Source organism: Pan paniscus, chromosome 14 (genome assembly GCF_029289425.2).
Source record: "Pan paniscus chromosome 14, NHGRI_mPanPan1-v2.0_pri, whole genome shotgun sequence".
NCBI lineage: Eukaryota > Metazoa > Chordata > Mammalia > Primates > Hominidae > Pan > Pan paniscus.
The window spans coordinates 45,301,333-45,317,719 of record NC_073263.2 but is presented as its reverse complement, the minus strand read 5'-3'; the positions used below and the strand labels follow the sequence as shown (position 1 = coordinate 45,317,719).

Below are 16,387 nucleotides of genomic sequence, written 5' to 3'. Positions count from 1 at the left end.
TGGAATAAGAATCATCAACCTTTTCTCAATAATAGCCTTTGATGTCTTTAGAAGAATTATCAAGAACACCTCCAAAATTAATCATAATGTATTTGCCTTTAAAAGTCAGCTACAACACAGTTTAGGGTATAGAGCAGTGGTCCCCAACCTTTTTGGCACCAGGGACCAGTTTCATGGAAGACAATTTTTCCATGGATGGGGCAGAGGTGGGGTGGAATCAGTGGTGGGGATGGTTTGGGGATAAAACTGTTCCACCTCAGATCATCAGGCATTAGATTCTCATAAGGAGCATGCAACCTAAATCCTTTGCATGCGCGGTTCACAGTGGGGTTTGTGCTCCTATGAGAATCTAACGCTGCCACTGATCTGACAGGAAGCATTGCTCAGGCAGTAATGCTTGCTCGCTGGCTATTCATCTCCAGTTGTGTGGCCTCGTTCCTAACAGGCCGTGTACTGGTACCTGTCTGCAGCCCAGGGGTTGAGGACCACTGGTATAGAGGGAAGGGAGAAGACTGTTGCAAAATCAAATATGTAGACTTGCAATTCCAAAATAAGAAAAAGAAAGAGTTAGATATTTAGACTGTCATTTGAACCACTCCAGGAGGTTTTTTCCTAACTTGGAGCTAGCAATATTTAACAGGATAGTAAGTGAGAAAGCCCAATGGCGTTGGCCACTAATCGTCAAATTGTATAGTCAAAGAGAACTACCCAGCTTAATCTACTCAATGCAAAGAAAATCTTAAGTTGTCTGGATTAGTTACTTTACTTGACCTTTCTAAGTCCTGGGCCAATTTTCTTGGCACTGGTTCTGACACCGAAAAGTTGGCAAAATCCCAGAGACTCACATTATCTGCACATCCTTGATCAAGTAAGAGTAGGACCAAACCATCCAGAATGCATGATTTTTCAACGTGTACAGGTTCCAGATAAGTATGTTCCAAGGACTACACACAACATGGCTGAAAGCAAATGTCATGGGTGGATATGCCATGATACATGGATCCAATCTGATTGACCAACTCAATGACCAAGGGGACCCAACATTTCATATGTCTGCCTTGAGTCTGCACTGTAAGTTCTTGTAAACGACAGATTAAAATTGAGAAGTCCTAACCCAAAGTCTTATCTTTGAATGACTGAAGAGGCTCACCTATCACAATTTAGATAATATTGGGATACTGTGCATAAATTATATGTTACTAAATTAAATGTACATTTTTAGTGACTACATTATTTTCCAGAGCTTTAAAAAAAATTTTTTTAAGAGAGAGAGGTAGAAAACAGAACTATAGAGTTGTTTCCTAGTTCTGAAAACAATTGGCTGTGGCTATTTTCACTGACCTTTACTAAGGTCAATTTATTCAAGAGAGAAGACATCCAATCCAAGTTAGGTTAATCAATTTCTCTTGCATAATATTTTGCAATTGAAAATAAATAACCAAATGGGTGGCAATTGGAGTAGAAACCATCATAAGAACCCTACTGCAAAGGACTTCAGCCTTGTCCGGCTGTTTGTCCCTCGCTGGGATTTGTTGTCCTGGTCTTACTTTAGTTTCAAAAGCTGTACCAGGAAGTACTAACCAGAGCAAACAGGTAAGAGAAAGAAATAAAAGGCATCTAAATTGGAAGGGAAAAATCAAATTATCCTTGATTTTAGATGACACGATCTTATATTTAGAAAAACCTAGCCTCCACCAAAAAACTGTGTTAGAACTGATAAATTCAGTAAATTGCAGGTTATAAAATTAGCACACAAAATCAGTAGCATTTATATACAACAATAGCAGACAACCTAAAAGAAAAATCAAGAAAGAAATACCATTTACAATGACCAAAAAAAAAACCTGTAATAAATCTAACCAAAGAAGTGAAAGACCTACAATTAAGATCATAGAACACTGATGAAAGAAACTGAAGAGAATACACAAAAAAATGAAAAGATACCTCATGCTCACGGGCTTAAGAATTAATATTGTTAAAATGTCCATACTACCCAATGGAATCTACAGATTCAATGCAATCCCTGTCAATATCAATATACTCTTCATAGAAAGAGAAAAAAAATTCTAAAATTCATATGGAGCCATAAGAGATCTTGAAAATCCAAAGCAATGCTGAACAGAATGAGCAAAGCTGGAGTACTAAAACAGCATGGTACTGGCATAAAAACAGACACATGGACCAATGGATTAGAATAGAGAACCCAGAAATAAATCCACAGATCTACAGTTAACTCATTTTCAACAAAGGCACCAAGAACATACATTGGGAAAAGGACAGTCTTGTCAATAAATGGTATTGGGAAAAATTTTATTCATAAAATTCAAACTAAATGCCTATCTCTCACCTTATATATAAAATCAACTAAAAACAGATTAGACTTAAATGTAAGACCTAAAACTATAAAACTACTAGAAGAAAACATTGGGAAAACAATTCAGGACTTTGGTCTCAGCAAAGATTTTTTGGGTAAGATCTCAAAAGCACAGTCAACAGAAGCAAAAATAGATAAAGGGGATTACATTAAACTGAAAATTTGCTTCTGCACAGCAAAGGAAATAACAGCGTGAAAAGAAAAAATGGGAGAAAATATGTGCAAGCTATCCATCCAACAGGGACTTAATAACCAGAATATATAAGGAACACAAACAATTCAAAAGGAAAAAAACAAATAATCCAATTTTAAAAGTGAGAAAGGAATCTGAACAGACATTTCTCAAAAGAAGACACACAAATGGGCAACAGGTATATGAAAAAATCCTCAACATCACTAATCATCAGGGAAATGTGAATTAAAACCACAATGCAATGTCATCTCATCCCAGTTAAAATGGCTTTTATCCAAAAGACAGGCAATTACGAATGCTAGAGAGGATGTGGAGAAAGGGGAACCCTTGTACACTGTTGGTAGGAATGTAAATTAGTACAGCCACTATGAAAAACAATGTGGAGGTTCCTCAAAAAACTAAAAATGGAACTACCATATAAGCCAGCAGTCCTATTATTGGGTATGTATCCAAAAGAAAGGAAATCAGTATATCAAAAAGATACCTGCACTCCCATGTTTATTACAACACCATTCACAATAGTCAAGATATAGAATCAACCTAAGTGTTCTTCAACAGATGAATGGATAAAGAAAATGTGGATGTGGATAAAGAAAATGTGGATATCCATGTGGAAAATGTGGATAACAAATGGAATATTACTCAGGCATTAAAAGGAATAAAATCCTATCATTTGCAGCAACATGCCCTGAAATAAGCTATGTAGGGAAAGACAAATACTACATGTTCTCACTGATATGGGGAGTGGAAAATGTTGATCTCATAGAGGTAGAGAGTAGAATGGTGATTACCAGAGGCTGGGAAAGGAGGATAAAGACAGATTAATTAGTGGGTACAAAATAGATAGAAGGAATAAGTTCTAGTGTGTAGTAGCGCAGTAGGGTGACGAGAATCAACAATATTTCAAAATAGCTAGAAGATGAACTTAAAATGTTCCCAACACAAAGAAATGATAAATGTTTGAAGTGATGGATATCCCAAATACCCTGATTTACACATTGTATGCATGTATCAAAACATCACATGTGAGGAGGGAGGGAGAAAAAAAATCACATGTACCCCAGAAACATGTACAATTATTATGTATCAATTTTTAAAAATTAACATCAAAAAGCTGCACCACTTTTTTTAATTTTTAATTTTATTTTTTCAAGTCCCTGTTTTATTTTCTGTTAGTGTTTGTCCACTAACAGAAATAGTGTTTGTCCACTAACGAAAATAAAACAAAGACTTGAAAAAAATAAACACCACTTCCTTCATTTTATGGAAATGTTAAATGGCTTATCTAATGTCACATAAACAGAAACAGAGTTAATTCTAGAACTAGGATTCATCTAGAACTGAAGCCTTAACCCCCTAGAGATTGTATTTGGAGATAGGGCCTTTAAAGAGGTGATTAAGTTAACATGAGGCCCTTAGGGTGGGTACTAATCCAGACTGACTGGTGTCCTTGTGGGAGGAGATTAGGACATACAGACCAGGACAAGACTGTATTATTAATGGGAAAAATAACCAACCCCTAAACAGCCAGGTATTAAAGTTGAACACTTGTAATGCAAATATTTTCAGATCTCAAAGGAAACAAACTCAAGTTTTAACAAACACGACTGGAGAATTAATCCCTCCCCTCACACTGAAAGATCAACAACTTTCCCCACAACATACCTTTAAAACATAGAGTGGGTTCTTCTCAAATGAGGATCCAATGTGGATTTTTGTAAGCATATCAGGATGCCTCTCAGTTATAAATTCTATCCAAGAATAGATCTAGCAAAATGGAAACCAGAGGTTAGTCACGAAGCCAAGTTCAAAGCATTTCCCTGACCAAAGGAAGCAGACAACTTCTTCAGAGAAAGGAAAACCTCTGTATGTGGAATGCACGAGGACCTAAAGCACTTAGGGCAGGGTGTTTCTTCTGCTGTTTAGGGAAATTAATAAAATTAAAGTTTTGATAAGTGTCAAGGTTTTGAGAAAGAGTGAAAAAGTGCTAAGATACTTATAATGAGGTAGGAAAAGTTAATCTATAAACTATGGCCCCTGAAAGTTATTTTTAAAGTCATCACATTGAGTCACTGCCCCTGTGTATGAAATTCTTGTTCTCATTCATTCAAAAGTTCACTTTTATATGAGACTTTTTAAAAAATGCACTTTTCAAGATGAAGGGAGCCCTGAGCACTGTCTTCATGCAGGATAAATGGAAGCATCATTGTTTCCCACTAAAGACCTGTGCAAGCACAGTGAGATTGGCACAATGATGAGAGGCAAAGGTGGGGACAATCTGGAGGAAAAACAAACAAACTCAATTATCCCCCCAAGAACTAGTTTGATTCTGGACCTCTCTCTTGGGTGGAAGTCCAGTTGTATTTGACGTTCTGTCAAGATAATAGGGGAAGGAAAAAGCAAAAAAAAAAAAAGAAAAGAAAAGAAAAAAAAATTCTGACTTTAGGCTAGCACCCACTTCAAAGCAAGCATTGAATTATTGTCTGGTTTGGGATTGCTGGGATTGAACTGGGTTATGTTTTAATTTGGACCAACTTTCCAGGGTCCATTCTTAAACTCTGATGCCTTCTGAAACAGAAGCAATCAAACCCTGGCTTTATCTCTGGGAACTTTTCTAGAGTGATTTCAAATAGCAATCCTAGCTGGTAAAAACTGGAGCACCATTTATCCTTGGGTTCTCTGAGATCACATAACCAGCATGAGTGGTAGGTGTGAGTGGTTGTCCCCATGCTGAGAATTAAGGGTTCCTGCCCACCTGCCACCAAGTACTGACCCTGTCAGTGTCTGGGGTGTCAGAAATGTAACCGTCAGCAATTTCCTAATTGAATCTCCATTTCCTGTGTTACTCTTCTAGGCATAAATACATCTGAGAAAGCTACCACAAAAAAATAATTTATGCATTGATACTTCAGTAGATTTCCTCTAACAGGAGAGGCTGTATAATATGAAGGCAGTTTAACTGACAGACTTTATTCATTTCTCAAACTAAGCTGGGGTAATAATGTAACATCCTTTGAAGAACTCTTTTCTCTCACCATTTCTTCTAAGAAGTAATTTTTGGCCATTTGTTTCTTTCTCCCTACACTGGATCATTTAAGATCTCCTGGTGTGAGTCAATGACAAAATAACCTCTGCTGCCCACCAGGCCATCTTGTAGGGAGGGCTGATCAAGAGACCACTGATCAAAGGGAAAGGAGCACTTAGAGGAATATTCTGAGAGCAAAATGGTTATGGTTCCTATGAACCTCTTAGAAAATAATAGGGGCGGGGGTGCAGAGAGAAGCACAAGACATTTTCTAGAATGTCATAGTTAAGGAGTAGATGTTGTACCCCTTTCTCCAATTCATATGTTGAATCCCTAACTCCCAGTAGGTTAGAAAGTGACTGTATTTGGAGATAGGGCCTTTAAAGAGATGATCAAGTCAACATGAGGCCCTTAGAGTGGGCACGAATCCAATCTGACTGGTGTCCTTATATGAAGAGGAGATTAAGATATACAGAGAGAGACCAGGGATGCATGTGCACAAACAAAAGGTCATATGAGGCTGGGCGTGGTGGCTCACGCCTGTAATCCTAGAACTTTGGGAGGCCAAGGCGAGCAGATCACTTGAGCTCAGGAATTCAAGACCAGCCTGTCCAACATGGTGAAATCCCATCTCTACTAAAAATACAAAAAATTAGCTGGGCGTGGTGGTATGCACCTCTAGTCCCAGCTACTCTGGAGGCTGGGGCAGGAGAATTGCTTGAACCCAAGAGGCGCAGGTTGCAGTGAGCCAAAATCATGCTATCGCACTCCAGCCTGGGTGACAGAGAGAAACTCTGTCTCAAAAAAAAAAAAAAAAAAAGGAAAGAAAAGGCATATGAGGAAGAACACTGTGAGATGGCAACTACCTACAAGCTGAGGAAAGACGCCTCAGTAGAAACCAAACCTACTGACACCTTGATCTTCTAGCCTCTAGAATCATGAGAAAACAAATTTCTGTGATTTCAGCTACACAGTCTGTGGTATTTTATTACCGCAGCCCTAGAAAACTAATAGAGCCATGTGCTTATTTTTTCCTCCTGTGTCATTCCAACTCTTTCCTGAAGATATGGTAAGAAAACATAACTTTTTTGAACAAAATAATTAAAATATCTTTTAACAAATATTTAAAAATACTTCTGTTTATGGCATTCCCCTCTCCCCACCAAACTTATCACAGCAGTGACAGTTTCACCTTCTGTATTTTGCAAATCCCACCTATGAAGCCTCTCTGCATCAAGTTTGCTCATGCAGTCGTGCTGATGGATGCTGGAGAGTGGTGGTCTAAGTTGGATAGATGTAGGAGAGATTAAAAAAGGGGGGGTGCAATTGTAAGGCCCCCTCAATCAACCAGGCACACATTCTAGAAGCATACTGACTCTGGCTTAATTAACTGGGAAGGAACAGATGCTTTTAAAGATTATATACATAAAACTGATTCTCATTACCTAAGTCTTAGATGTCTTAAAAATATGGATATGGTCCCTAATAGTTTCTGGGCACTTAGTCAAAGATGACAAAAATAGTTATATTAGGCAATATAGCTGCATACTCATAAAAAGGCATCAAGGTATTTTTACTACTTGGAGAATATCATATAAAAAAGAAAGTCCTCCTGCAAATTTATTCTTTCAACTAACAAATACAGGGAATGGCTTTTAGTGGATTATGTGAAAGCTTGCTGAGGTCTCACCTGCACATCAACATCTTACTCAAGTTCTCTCTAGAAGGAGTGGAACCTGTAAGTACTGATAGAAAAAAAAATCCAATTTCTTAAAGATTAAAACAAAGGCATTATTATTATTATTAGTTTAAATAGCTTCCTTCTAAGGAATAAAATGCAATTAGTTATAGTGTATTAAATATAAGTGAATATATTCCTTTAATTCAGTGAGCTAATCTGGTAATTAGTAATAGTAAAATTAGGGTAATGGTCCAAAGAGACATGATTAATTGGACTGGTAATTTTTTGGTGGCAGTTTTAATTAAAAGCCCCTATTCTTTAATTTTTGTTGTTCCATAGCATAAAGTGTTACTCCCAGCAGTTAGAGATATTCTTAGCTGTACACAAACATCCTGCAGTTTACCAAATATGATGCAGTCTTCTCAGGGAAGATATCTACCAAAAAATGAATGACCACCATTTAATTAACCTAAGTGTGTATGTGTTTTATTTTTTACCATCTTCCACCAATTATGATTCTTGAATATTCCCCTGGTTGAAATGGCAATGCTGGTTAAATGAAAATAGTAGCTTTGAAGAGCTGTGTGATGGCTTACTTCATTTAGTGAGTGATACTGTTCATAGTACGATGCGGAGGCTCGGGGGCTGACTGTGTCGTTGGAAATCTGCTGTTGAATAAGATCTTCCACATCTGCCAGCAAGACACTAGGTGATGAAACAGAGAGTGAGCTAGTTTCCAAGCAGAGGGTAGATCTTCCCACATGGCCCATTGCAGGCACAGCAGGTGAGCATGAAGAAAAAAAATCACTAAGAAACTTCATAAGCATTTCATCAAGGTAAAAGTAAGACATCTCGCATTGTGATAAACTGATTGACAAGCCCTTTCAGTAGAGCCTACATGGGCACTAGAGAAAAAGTAGCTCCTATTACGTATATTTTCAGGACCTCCATAAAAACCACCCTTTCCCACCATTACCAACATTACTCAATGGTGATTCTTCAGTGTCTTTTATATGAATATATGGATTAATGTACCTTTGTTCAATCCAGACTAACACTGTATTATGCTGTTTTCAGTTAAAGAGGAAGAAGAAGGAGAAAAGCCTTTTCTTTCTTTTTTTTTTCTTATTTTTCCCCCCTTTGACCTGCATCAGATGTTCTGCAGAGCCAAAGAAATAGAACAGGAAAAGGGAAGTACAGTAAAGGCATCTCATTTCTCTTCAGAGCACCACATTTGTTAACCAGGCAAATATTTTAACTGAATTCAGGCATTCTATCGCCTGAGATGGACAAGTTGAAAGTTAGCTATCATACTAATAAAGGGTTCTTTACTTTTATTTAGGCCAATAAATAAAAGCCGCAGTGTTGACAACAGAAAGGTCTAAGTTCGACTCCTAACTCTGCCATGTTCTTTCTGATTTACCCTGAAAAATTCCTTTATAAGTAAGGATATTTTTTCATCTATATAATGGGGTTGCTTGCATCTACTTCACGGGGTTAAATAAAGATTAATAGACATAATGTCAATTAATAGAAAGGTTCAGCACAGTTCCTGGAAAACAGTACACACCTATAATATACTCTATAATATATTACTAATAATTAACATAGCATATTATCCAGGGGGCACCCATTGATACACAGAAGAGAGCATGGTCTCAAGGGGCCAGGCCACCAGGAAGGTACTGGCAGTTGGGCAGTGGATATGGAGGGGAGATATTAGACAGGAGACTCCATAAGAAGAAGGCTAGACTGTGAGCAGAAATTGTACCTGATACACTTTTTAAGAAAAGGAAATCATTTCTAATCCACATGGTAGGTGCTGTTTTTACCCTTAATATACAAAACTTGGGAGCAGAGAGGTGAATAATTCCCCCAGGGTCATATAGGTGGTAAGGGGCAGTGCCAGACTAACCCGAGATCTCTGCAGAGTCTTTCTCGGTTTTACCTGTTACACTTTTTAAAGCCAGACATTCAGAAATGGTCACTGTCTTTGTGAAGACGAATTAGCAGAAGCTAAATCCCCTCCCGCAGCTGCTTTTTCAGGAGATATCAAAAAGCCTACCAAGGCAAATGACAGTTTTGCTCCCTGAGTCTGGGTACAGAGTCAGAGAAAAAGGAACTATGAGAGGCTTTACCAATCACTGAGTCTAACCTGCATTTTAGATAAGGGACGGAGGTCATGAGGGGTTGAACCATTTATCCAAGATCACAGAGCTGGACCTTAGGCTTTATCACCAGTCCATTTGGTCCAGTCAGAGACTTCTATGTTGCCATGGTTAATACATTTTATTTTTCCAGGAAGCAATTTTACCATACCCTAGTCAAGTGCATAGTAGGTGTTTATAATAACTACTCAATATGTATTGAACGGTGCCTACCTGCATGGAATTCCGCTCACATTTAAATGGGCTTTCACATTGTCGACATCAGATGCATTTACAAAAAAATGGACTTGTTTTTTCTTCACAATAAGGTCAGCTGTTACCGGCTGCCAGAGAACAATCTACAGTTGAAGGGGCAAAATTGATAAAATTAAAAAAGAGTTGTTCACATCATTCTCATCTGTAGCTAGAGCCATGACAGTTTTATCTATAAGGAGTATGAAAAGGACACTCCCTGGCGCTGGTCCCCATCCACACACATGGTAATATAAACATTTATTTTGCAGTGAGTTTTTAAAAATTCCTTTCTATAACTCTAGTTGCTAAAAAAAAAAATAAAAGGGCCTGGAATATACAAGATAATCCATAAATATTTGATGAGACAATGATGAATGAATGACTATATTCATGGCTTAACTGTAAAATTGCATGTGTACATCAGATATTTGAAAGGAAACAAAATTTTTTCTAGAAAGAAAGTTGATTAAACATTGATTTTATTTAATAAAAATTTCATGTTCTTGTAATTATCATCATGTCATTGTTCCTTTTTTTAAAAAGGCTTCCAATAAGATTTACATTTTTCTCTCTTAATGTGCTTTTTATTTATTTTTTTATTTTTTATTTATTTTTTTTTTTTTTGAGACGGAGTCTGGCTGTCTCCCAGGCTGGAGTGCAGTGGCGTGATCTTGGCTCACTGCAAGCTCTGCCTCCCGAGTTCTCGCCATTCTCCTGCCTCAGCCTCCTGGGTAGCTGGGACTACAGGCGCCCGCCACCACGCCTGGCTAATTTTTTGTATTTTTAGTAGAAACGGGGTTTCACCGTGTTAGCCAGGATGGTCTCGATCTCCTGACCTCGTGATCCGCCCACCTCGGCCCTCCAAAGTGCTGGGATTACAGGCATGAGCCACCGCACCTACTTTTTCAAAGCACTTTCACACTCATTTCCTTTGATAATTATAACGTTCTGATATAGACTAGGCAGGTGTTATTATTTGCATTGTTCAGGTGAAGAAATTAAGGTTCATACCTGACATCTAAAATCATACACCTATAAGTGACAGAACAAGAACTAGAATTCTAAATCTCAGATGCTTCCTCTTGTAGTATTTCCTCTTTACCATGATGTGGTGGTCGTGAATATGCACCATTTAGCTCTTCGGTTGAGAGAAATACAGTTGGCTGGTGTTTTCAGTGGCTGCCCTGGTGACCCACTAGAAGCTGAGGCCATGTGGTCTCAGGGTTGCAGCCAGCCAGTAACTGAGCCCTGTGGAAGTGTTAATGCAGGCCCATTCTTGCCAGACTGAGACTGACCTAGCCCAGCCTTCTTTGGACCTGCCCTATAGTCTGAGATTCTCCAAACAAAATTCCCCTTTCTGCAGAGGTGTCAGAGCTATGACATGGTCTGATGATGCTCCCTGCCTTCTCCAGCTCCCGCCTCTATCCTCCAACAGCATTCCCCTCATCGCTTGCTCCTCCAGTCTAGTCTTGACCTCTGCTTCTTGGAAAACACTAACAAACAAGGAGCCATCAATTTTGTACCATGATATTGTTACGGGATCCCTGGGGTCGCTTCACCAGCAGAAACCTCTGTGGTCAGTGGCGCGTTTGCCTAAGTTTTGCTCAGGCCCGCTGAGCCCACTCGGCCTGGCAGGCTGCACTCATCTCGTGCTACTAGCTTGGGTCTCATTTGTGCCAAGGGCGAGCTGAGCGGTGAGGGGTGTGTGAGTGAGCAGGTGTGGGGTCCAGCTACTACACACAGCGAGGCATGCTGGCTGCGGCAGGGTGGGCATCTTTCGGCTCCCTGCAAGGCTGTGGCTGGACCAGGTGTCCCTCAAGCAGCTTCCATGGCTGGCACCGGGGAAGGTGGTGGCACCCAGAAGTTTGGAGACGTCAGGAACCACAGAGCCCTAAAGAGGGTGTCATAGTCCTGCCTCGGGGAGCTCTTAGGTCTGAGCTCCCCAAAAGGCTGCAGCTCTTCTCTCCTTCTTGTCACCCACAACGTGGCAAGCAAGGGGCGTGTTTCAGCCCTGTTTGTGTTAGAGCTCTTTCAGCTCCACCATTTGGCAGGTTCAGCGCCCAGGAACAATGAGGTACGTGGACAAGCGGAGGGTGAGCAAGGTGAAGAGGAGCTTTACTGAGTAATAGAACACCTCAGAGGAGACTCGCGGTGGGTAGCTCCTCTCTGCAGCCAGGGTGTCCTGATGAGTGTTAGTTCTCAGCAGAGAGGAGACCCTGGAGTGGGTGGCTCCTCTCTACAGCTGGTCCTCCCCATGTCTCTCCAGAAGAGTCTGGCTGAATCCGGGGGTTTCTATGGGCTTCAGATGGGAGGAAGTGAGTGCTGATTGGTTCATGGGTGGCCATGGGCGGGTGCGGAAAAATCACCGTCAGTTCCCACTGCGGTCCACGGGACTGGCAGCCTTCCTGGGCTTGAAGGTGGGGCTTCACCAGGGACCCGCCCTTTCCTGCCTAGGATCCTGTCTGCCTCCTACGGCTATTTATGGCACCCAGGCTTTTCCAGCTGAGGGGGCCTGCAGGCCAGTGCTGAGATGCCCTCAGCCACCTCCTTGGCTTCCCTCCTGTGCTCGTCAGTACCCAAAGTCCAGAGGGGGCTGAGGCAGCAGGGTGCTAGCATGTCAGTACTGCTCTGATCATGCACACAGCCAGCCAGGTTGTGACAGCACCTAGGCTCAGCCTCAATTTTGCTCCAAGATTGGAGTGAGCACCAGGAACTCGGAGAGACCAGACAGTGGGAGCAGGCACTTCTGATCCTGTAGGGGAATGGGGGGCCTTCTCAGAACACTGAGAGTGCAGAAATGCCTGGGTCTGCAACCCCAGCTGGGCAGCTGCAGCTGCGCCCAGGAGGGCAGGGCTCCTGCCTGCTCCTGGCCCCCAAGAGCACAGGGATGTCCAGGTCTGTAGCTGCAGCGGGCAGCTGCAGCTGCGCCTGGGGAGCATGAGGCTGCCGCCCTGCCATCACAGAAGGGGGCAGGACTTTTACCTCTTCCTGGCTTCTGCTGGCTCCGTGGAGCACACAGCCCCAGCCGTGCCTCCCGCATGGCAGCAGCCGCTCTAGATGGGCCGCCACTGCCATTAATATTCAGTAATTCTTGTCAGTTTTCTACATCTTAGACATTATGTCGAGATGGGTGCCTGGGTGAGAATTTTAATAAATGTACTCTGTCTTTTTTGGTGCATCCTTGGTTAAGAACCATTGTTTCATGAGTAAGGTTTTATTTATAAATATTTTAATTTCTGTTACTGTAGCCTCTTTGTAAGTGCACACTTTATATCCCAAGGTACTATTATGAAATTGGCTGGAAAGCCAATAGCACAAGTGAAGAAGTGTTGATTTGGGGAACCAACAAAATCATGTGATTATGAGAAGGGAGAGAAGACTATGAGAAGAAGAGTTCATACCAGATACATGTAAGCCAGACAACATACAGGAGGGAACTCAACACCCAGTGCTTATACAAAGTGAAACCAATATAAACATAAATTAGGGAGAAATTACCTCATATGTTGTAGTAAGATTCTGTAGAACTTGAACTTGCCTAGAGGTTCTAGGAAGAGCAGCTAGAACTTGGCCACTGGGGAAAAAAATAAAAGAGGATTTTGATATTAAATAAAGAGTAAAGATGGAATATATTATACTGTGAGGAGCTTTTAGGTAATTGCAAAAGGGAAACAAAATTTAAAATGTTATTAGGACAGAGGATCTCACTACAGACTCAGTGTAATAAGAGAACATATACTCTCAGTCTTTATGCTCCTAGCAATTGCAAAATCAACAGCTCTCTTGACTGGGGGTCAGTTTACAGAGTATTTACTTCTTTCCTTTTTCTTGTGCGTGCATGTGTGTTTTAATTTTAAAAATTAAATATTTGATGCATAAGGGAATATTTATGCTGATCCTAGTTAATTATACAATAAAATGAATGCCTGTGAACCCATCACCCCACTTAAAAAGTCCAGCTTCCTTGACATCCTGAAGATCCTTGTGTGCTCCTCTCTGTCCTACCCCCTTGCCACATCACCAGAGGTATCCTCTACCTTAAATTTTGACTTTTGCTCATTCCCTTGTTTTTCTTTATAGCATGGATTTTTAAACACATGTATGTGTGAATTCTGAAACAATACCCTTAGATTTGCCTGATTCAACTTTATAAAAATGGTATACTATATGTATTCTTCTGAATCTTGTTTTTCTTTTGTTCAGTATTGTATTCTCAAGATTATCATCTGTGTTGAAGTAGCTAGCCATAGTTCACACGTGAAAGCATTTTCTTACAAGTGGAATTGCCATTTCATGGGATATGCACAGTTTTAATTTCATAGGATAGTGTCATATCAGTCCTCAAGTTTTTTGTATCAATTTATATTGTCAGTAGCAGTGGAAAAGATTTCCTGTTGTTCTTCCTCCTTGCCAATACCTGATGCTCTCTGACTTTTCAACTTTTGCAATCAAATTTTTATGAAATGAAATTTTCTCGTGATTTTGATTTTCACTTTCTGACTTATTAATGAAGTACAGTTGTTTATATTTGATTATTGGCCATTCATATTTTTGCTTATATGTTATGTTTATTCAGATCACCTGCCCATTTTTTTCTAATTTACTTGTATTTTTGTAGTAGTTAATTTGTATAATTTCTTTATATATTCTAAATACTAATTTCTTGTCAGTTATATGTATTGCGAATATCTTCTAGCAGTTTGTAATTTGTCTTTTCTCTTTCTTGATGATGTGCTTTTTTTTTTTAATCATTTCCTTCCAGGTTTGTGTGGTTTAAGATGTCTTTCTAGATATCTGGGATATAAAGATATTCTCATATACTTCTTCTGTCCTTCTTATTTAAATTTTAAATTCAATTGAAAATTATTTGGTTGGGTGCAGTGTAAAGAAGAAATAGACTTCTTTTTTTTTCTTCTTAGCATCGTTTATTATTATGATTTTTTACATCATCGATATTTTTCCCAGGGATCCACTATGTCAATTTTGTCATATATCAAGTTTCCATACTGTTTGGCAGAGAAAATGTTGGTTCATCAACACCACTGCCTCTTCCTGCATAGACAGAAAAACTTCATTACCCAGCCTTCCGTGTGGTTGTGTTGAGACCCAGTACCTGAGCTTTGCCAATGGGAATGCGTAGGAGTGTTATAGGTGCCTAAGAGTAGGTGTGTCTTCATGTGCACGTGCCCCCTCTCATCCTGCGGCCAGAAGCAAAGAGCCTCAAATGTGGAGTTGCATAATGGAAGCAGCCAAGATCTCCAAGTTGGAGGAGAGCACCAGGGAGAGTTCTATGACCTTCATCAATTAGTATTATGAGTGAGAAATTGCTCTGATCTGAATGTTTGTGTCCCCCCAAAATTCCTATGTTGAAATCCTAACCTCCAAGGTATTAGGAGGTGAGGGTTTTGGGAGGTGATTAGGTCATAAGGGGAGAGGCTTCATGAATGGGATTAGTGACCTTAAAAAAGAGATCCCCTCCCCCTTCCACCATGTGAATATATAGCGGGAAGGTGCTGTCTATGCGGAAGACAGTCCCTCCCCAAACACAAGAATTAGCTGGTGCTTTGTCATGAACTTCCCAGCCTCCAGAACCGTGAGCAATAAATTTCTGTTGTTTATAAGCTACACCACTTAAGGTATTTTTTGTTATAACTGCCCAAACGTACTAAGACAGAATTAACCCTATACTGTATTAAGTAAAGCTGTTTCAGGTTTTATTAGTGATTGTAGCATAATCAAGGATTACCCTTGCTAATATAATGTGCTCTATTTCTTAGTTCTCTATTATGTTCTATTGATATATTTGTCTACCCTTGAGCCAATACTACTCATCTTAGTGATGGTAGCTTCATATTACATCCTAATATCTTAGAGAACAAACTCTTGCTTCCCCTCTGCCCTGCCCAATTCTTTTTTTTTACAAGCCTCTTGTCTTGATCCTTTGCTTTTTCACATAATTTTTAAAAATCACCTTGTTATGTTTCATGAAAAAAATGAAATTTTCATTAGAATTATATTGGATCAATAGATTAATAATTTGGAAAGAACAGATATACTCATGATTCTGAGTGTCATTATTAGTAAATACAGTGAATTTGTCTATTTGTCTATTTTTTTTTTTTTTTTTTGGAGACGGAGTCTCACTCTGTCACCCAGGCAGGAGTGCAATGGAGCAATCTTGGCTCAGTGCAACCTCCGCCTCCCAGGTTCAAGCAATTCTCCTGACTCGGCCTCCTGAGTAGCTGGGATTACAGGTGCACACCACCATGGCTGGCTAATTTTTGTATTTTTTAGTAGAGACGTGGTTTCACCATGTTAGTCAGGCTGGTCTCGAACTCCTGACCCCGTGATCCACCCGCCTCAGCCTCCCAAAGTGCTGGGATTACAGGTGTGAGCCACTGCACACAGCCCATTTATCTATTCTTTAATGCCTTTCCAAAAGTTTTACAATTTTATCCATAAAGATGTTGCACTTTCTTTTTTTTTTTTTTTTTTTTTTGAGACGGAGTCTCGCTCTTTTGCCCAGACTGGACTGCAGTGGCGCCATCTCGGCTCACTGCAACCTCCACGTCCCTGGTTCAAGCGATTTTCCTGCCTCAAGCCTCCTGAGTAGCTGGGATTACAGGTGCACACCAACACACCTGGCTAATTTTTTGTATTTTTAGTAGAGACGGGGTTTCACCATGTTGGTCAGGCTGGTCTCGAACTCCTG

At 40.1% G+C, this 16,387-nt stretch overlaps 1 protein-coding gene and 1 long non-coding RNA gene across 5 annotated transcripts in view; one reads left to right on the top strand and one right to left on the bottom strand.

The window, feature by feature from the left end:
* Positions 1 to 16,387, bottom strand: part of CPB2 (carboxypeptidase B2) — a 53,801-nt gene that overhangs the window by 21,519 nt on the left and 15,895 nt on the right. For both annotated transcript variants that reach the window (XM_063595952.1, XM_055096731.2), the window contains exons 2-5: positions 13,174 to 13,249; positions 9,655 to 9,779; positions 7,870 to 7,978; positions 4,233 to 4,334 (exon numbers count right to left, since the gene is read on the bottom strand). In XM_063595952.1, the coding sequence (XP_063452022.1) occupies positions 4,233 to 4,334; positions 7,870 to 7,978; positions 9,655 to 9,779; positions 13,174 to 13,249 (412 nt within the window). The remainder of the gene's footprint in view (positions 1 to 4,232; positions 4,335 to 7,869; positions 7,979 to 9,654; positions 9,780 to 13,173; positions 13,250 to 16,387) is intronic.
* The window catches only part of LOC129393618 (uncharacterized), a 48,704-nt gene that overhangs the window by 21,669 nt on the left and 10,648 nt on the right, over positions 1 to 16,387 (top strand). The gene's annotated exons all lie outside the window — the stretch shown is intronic.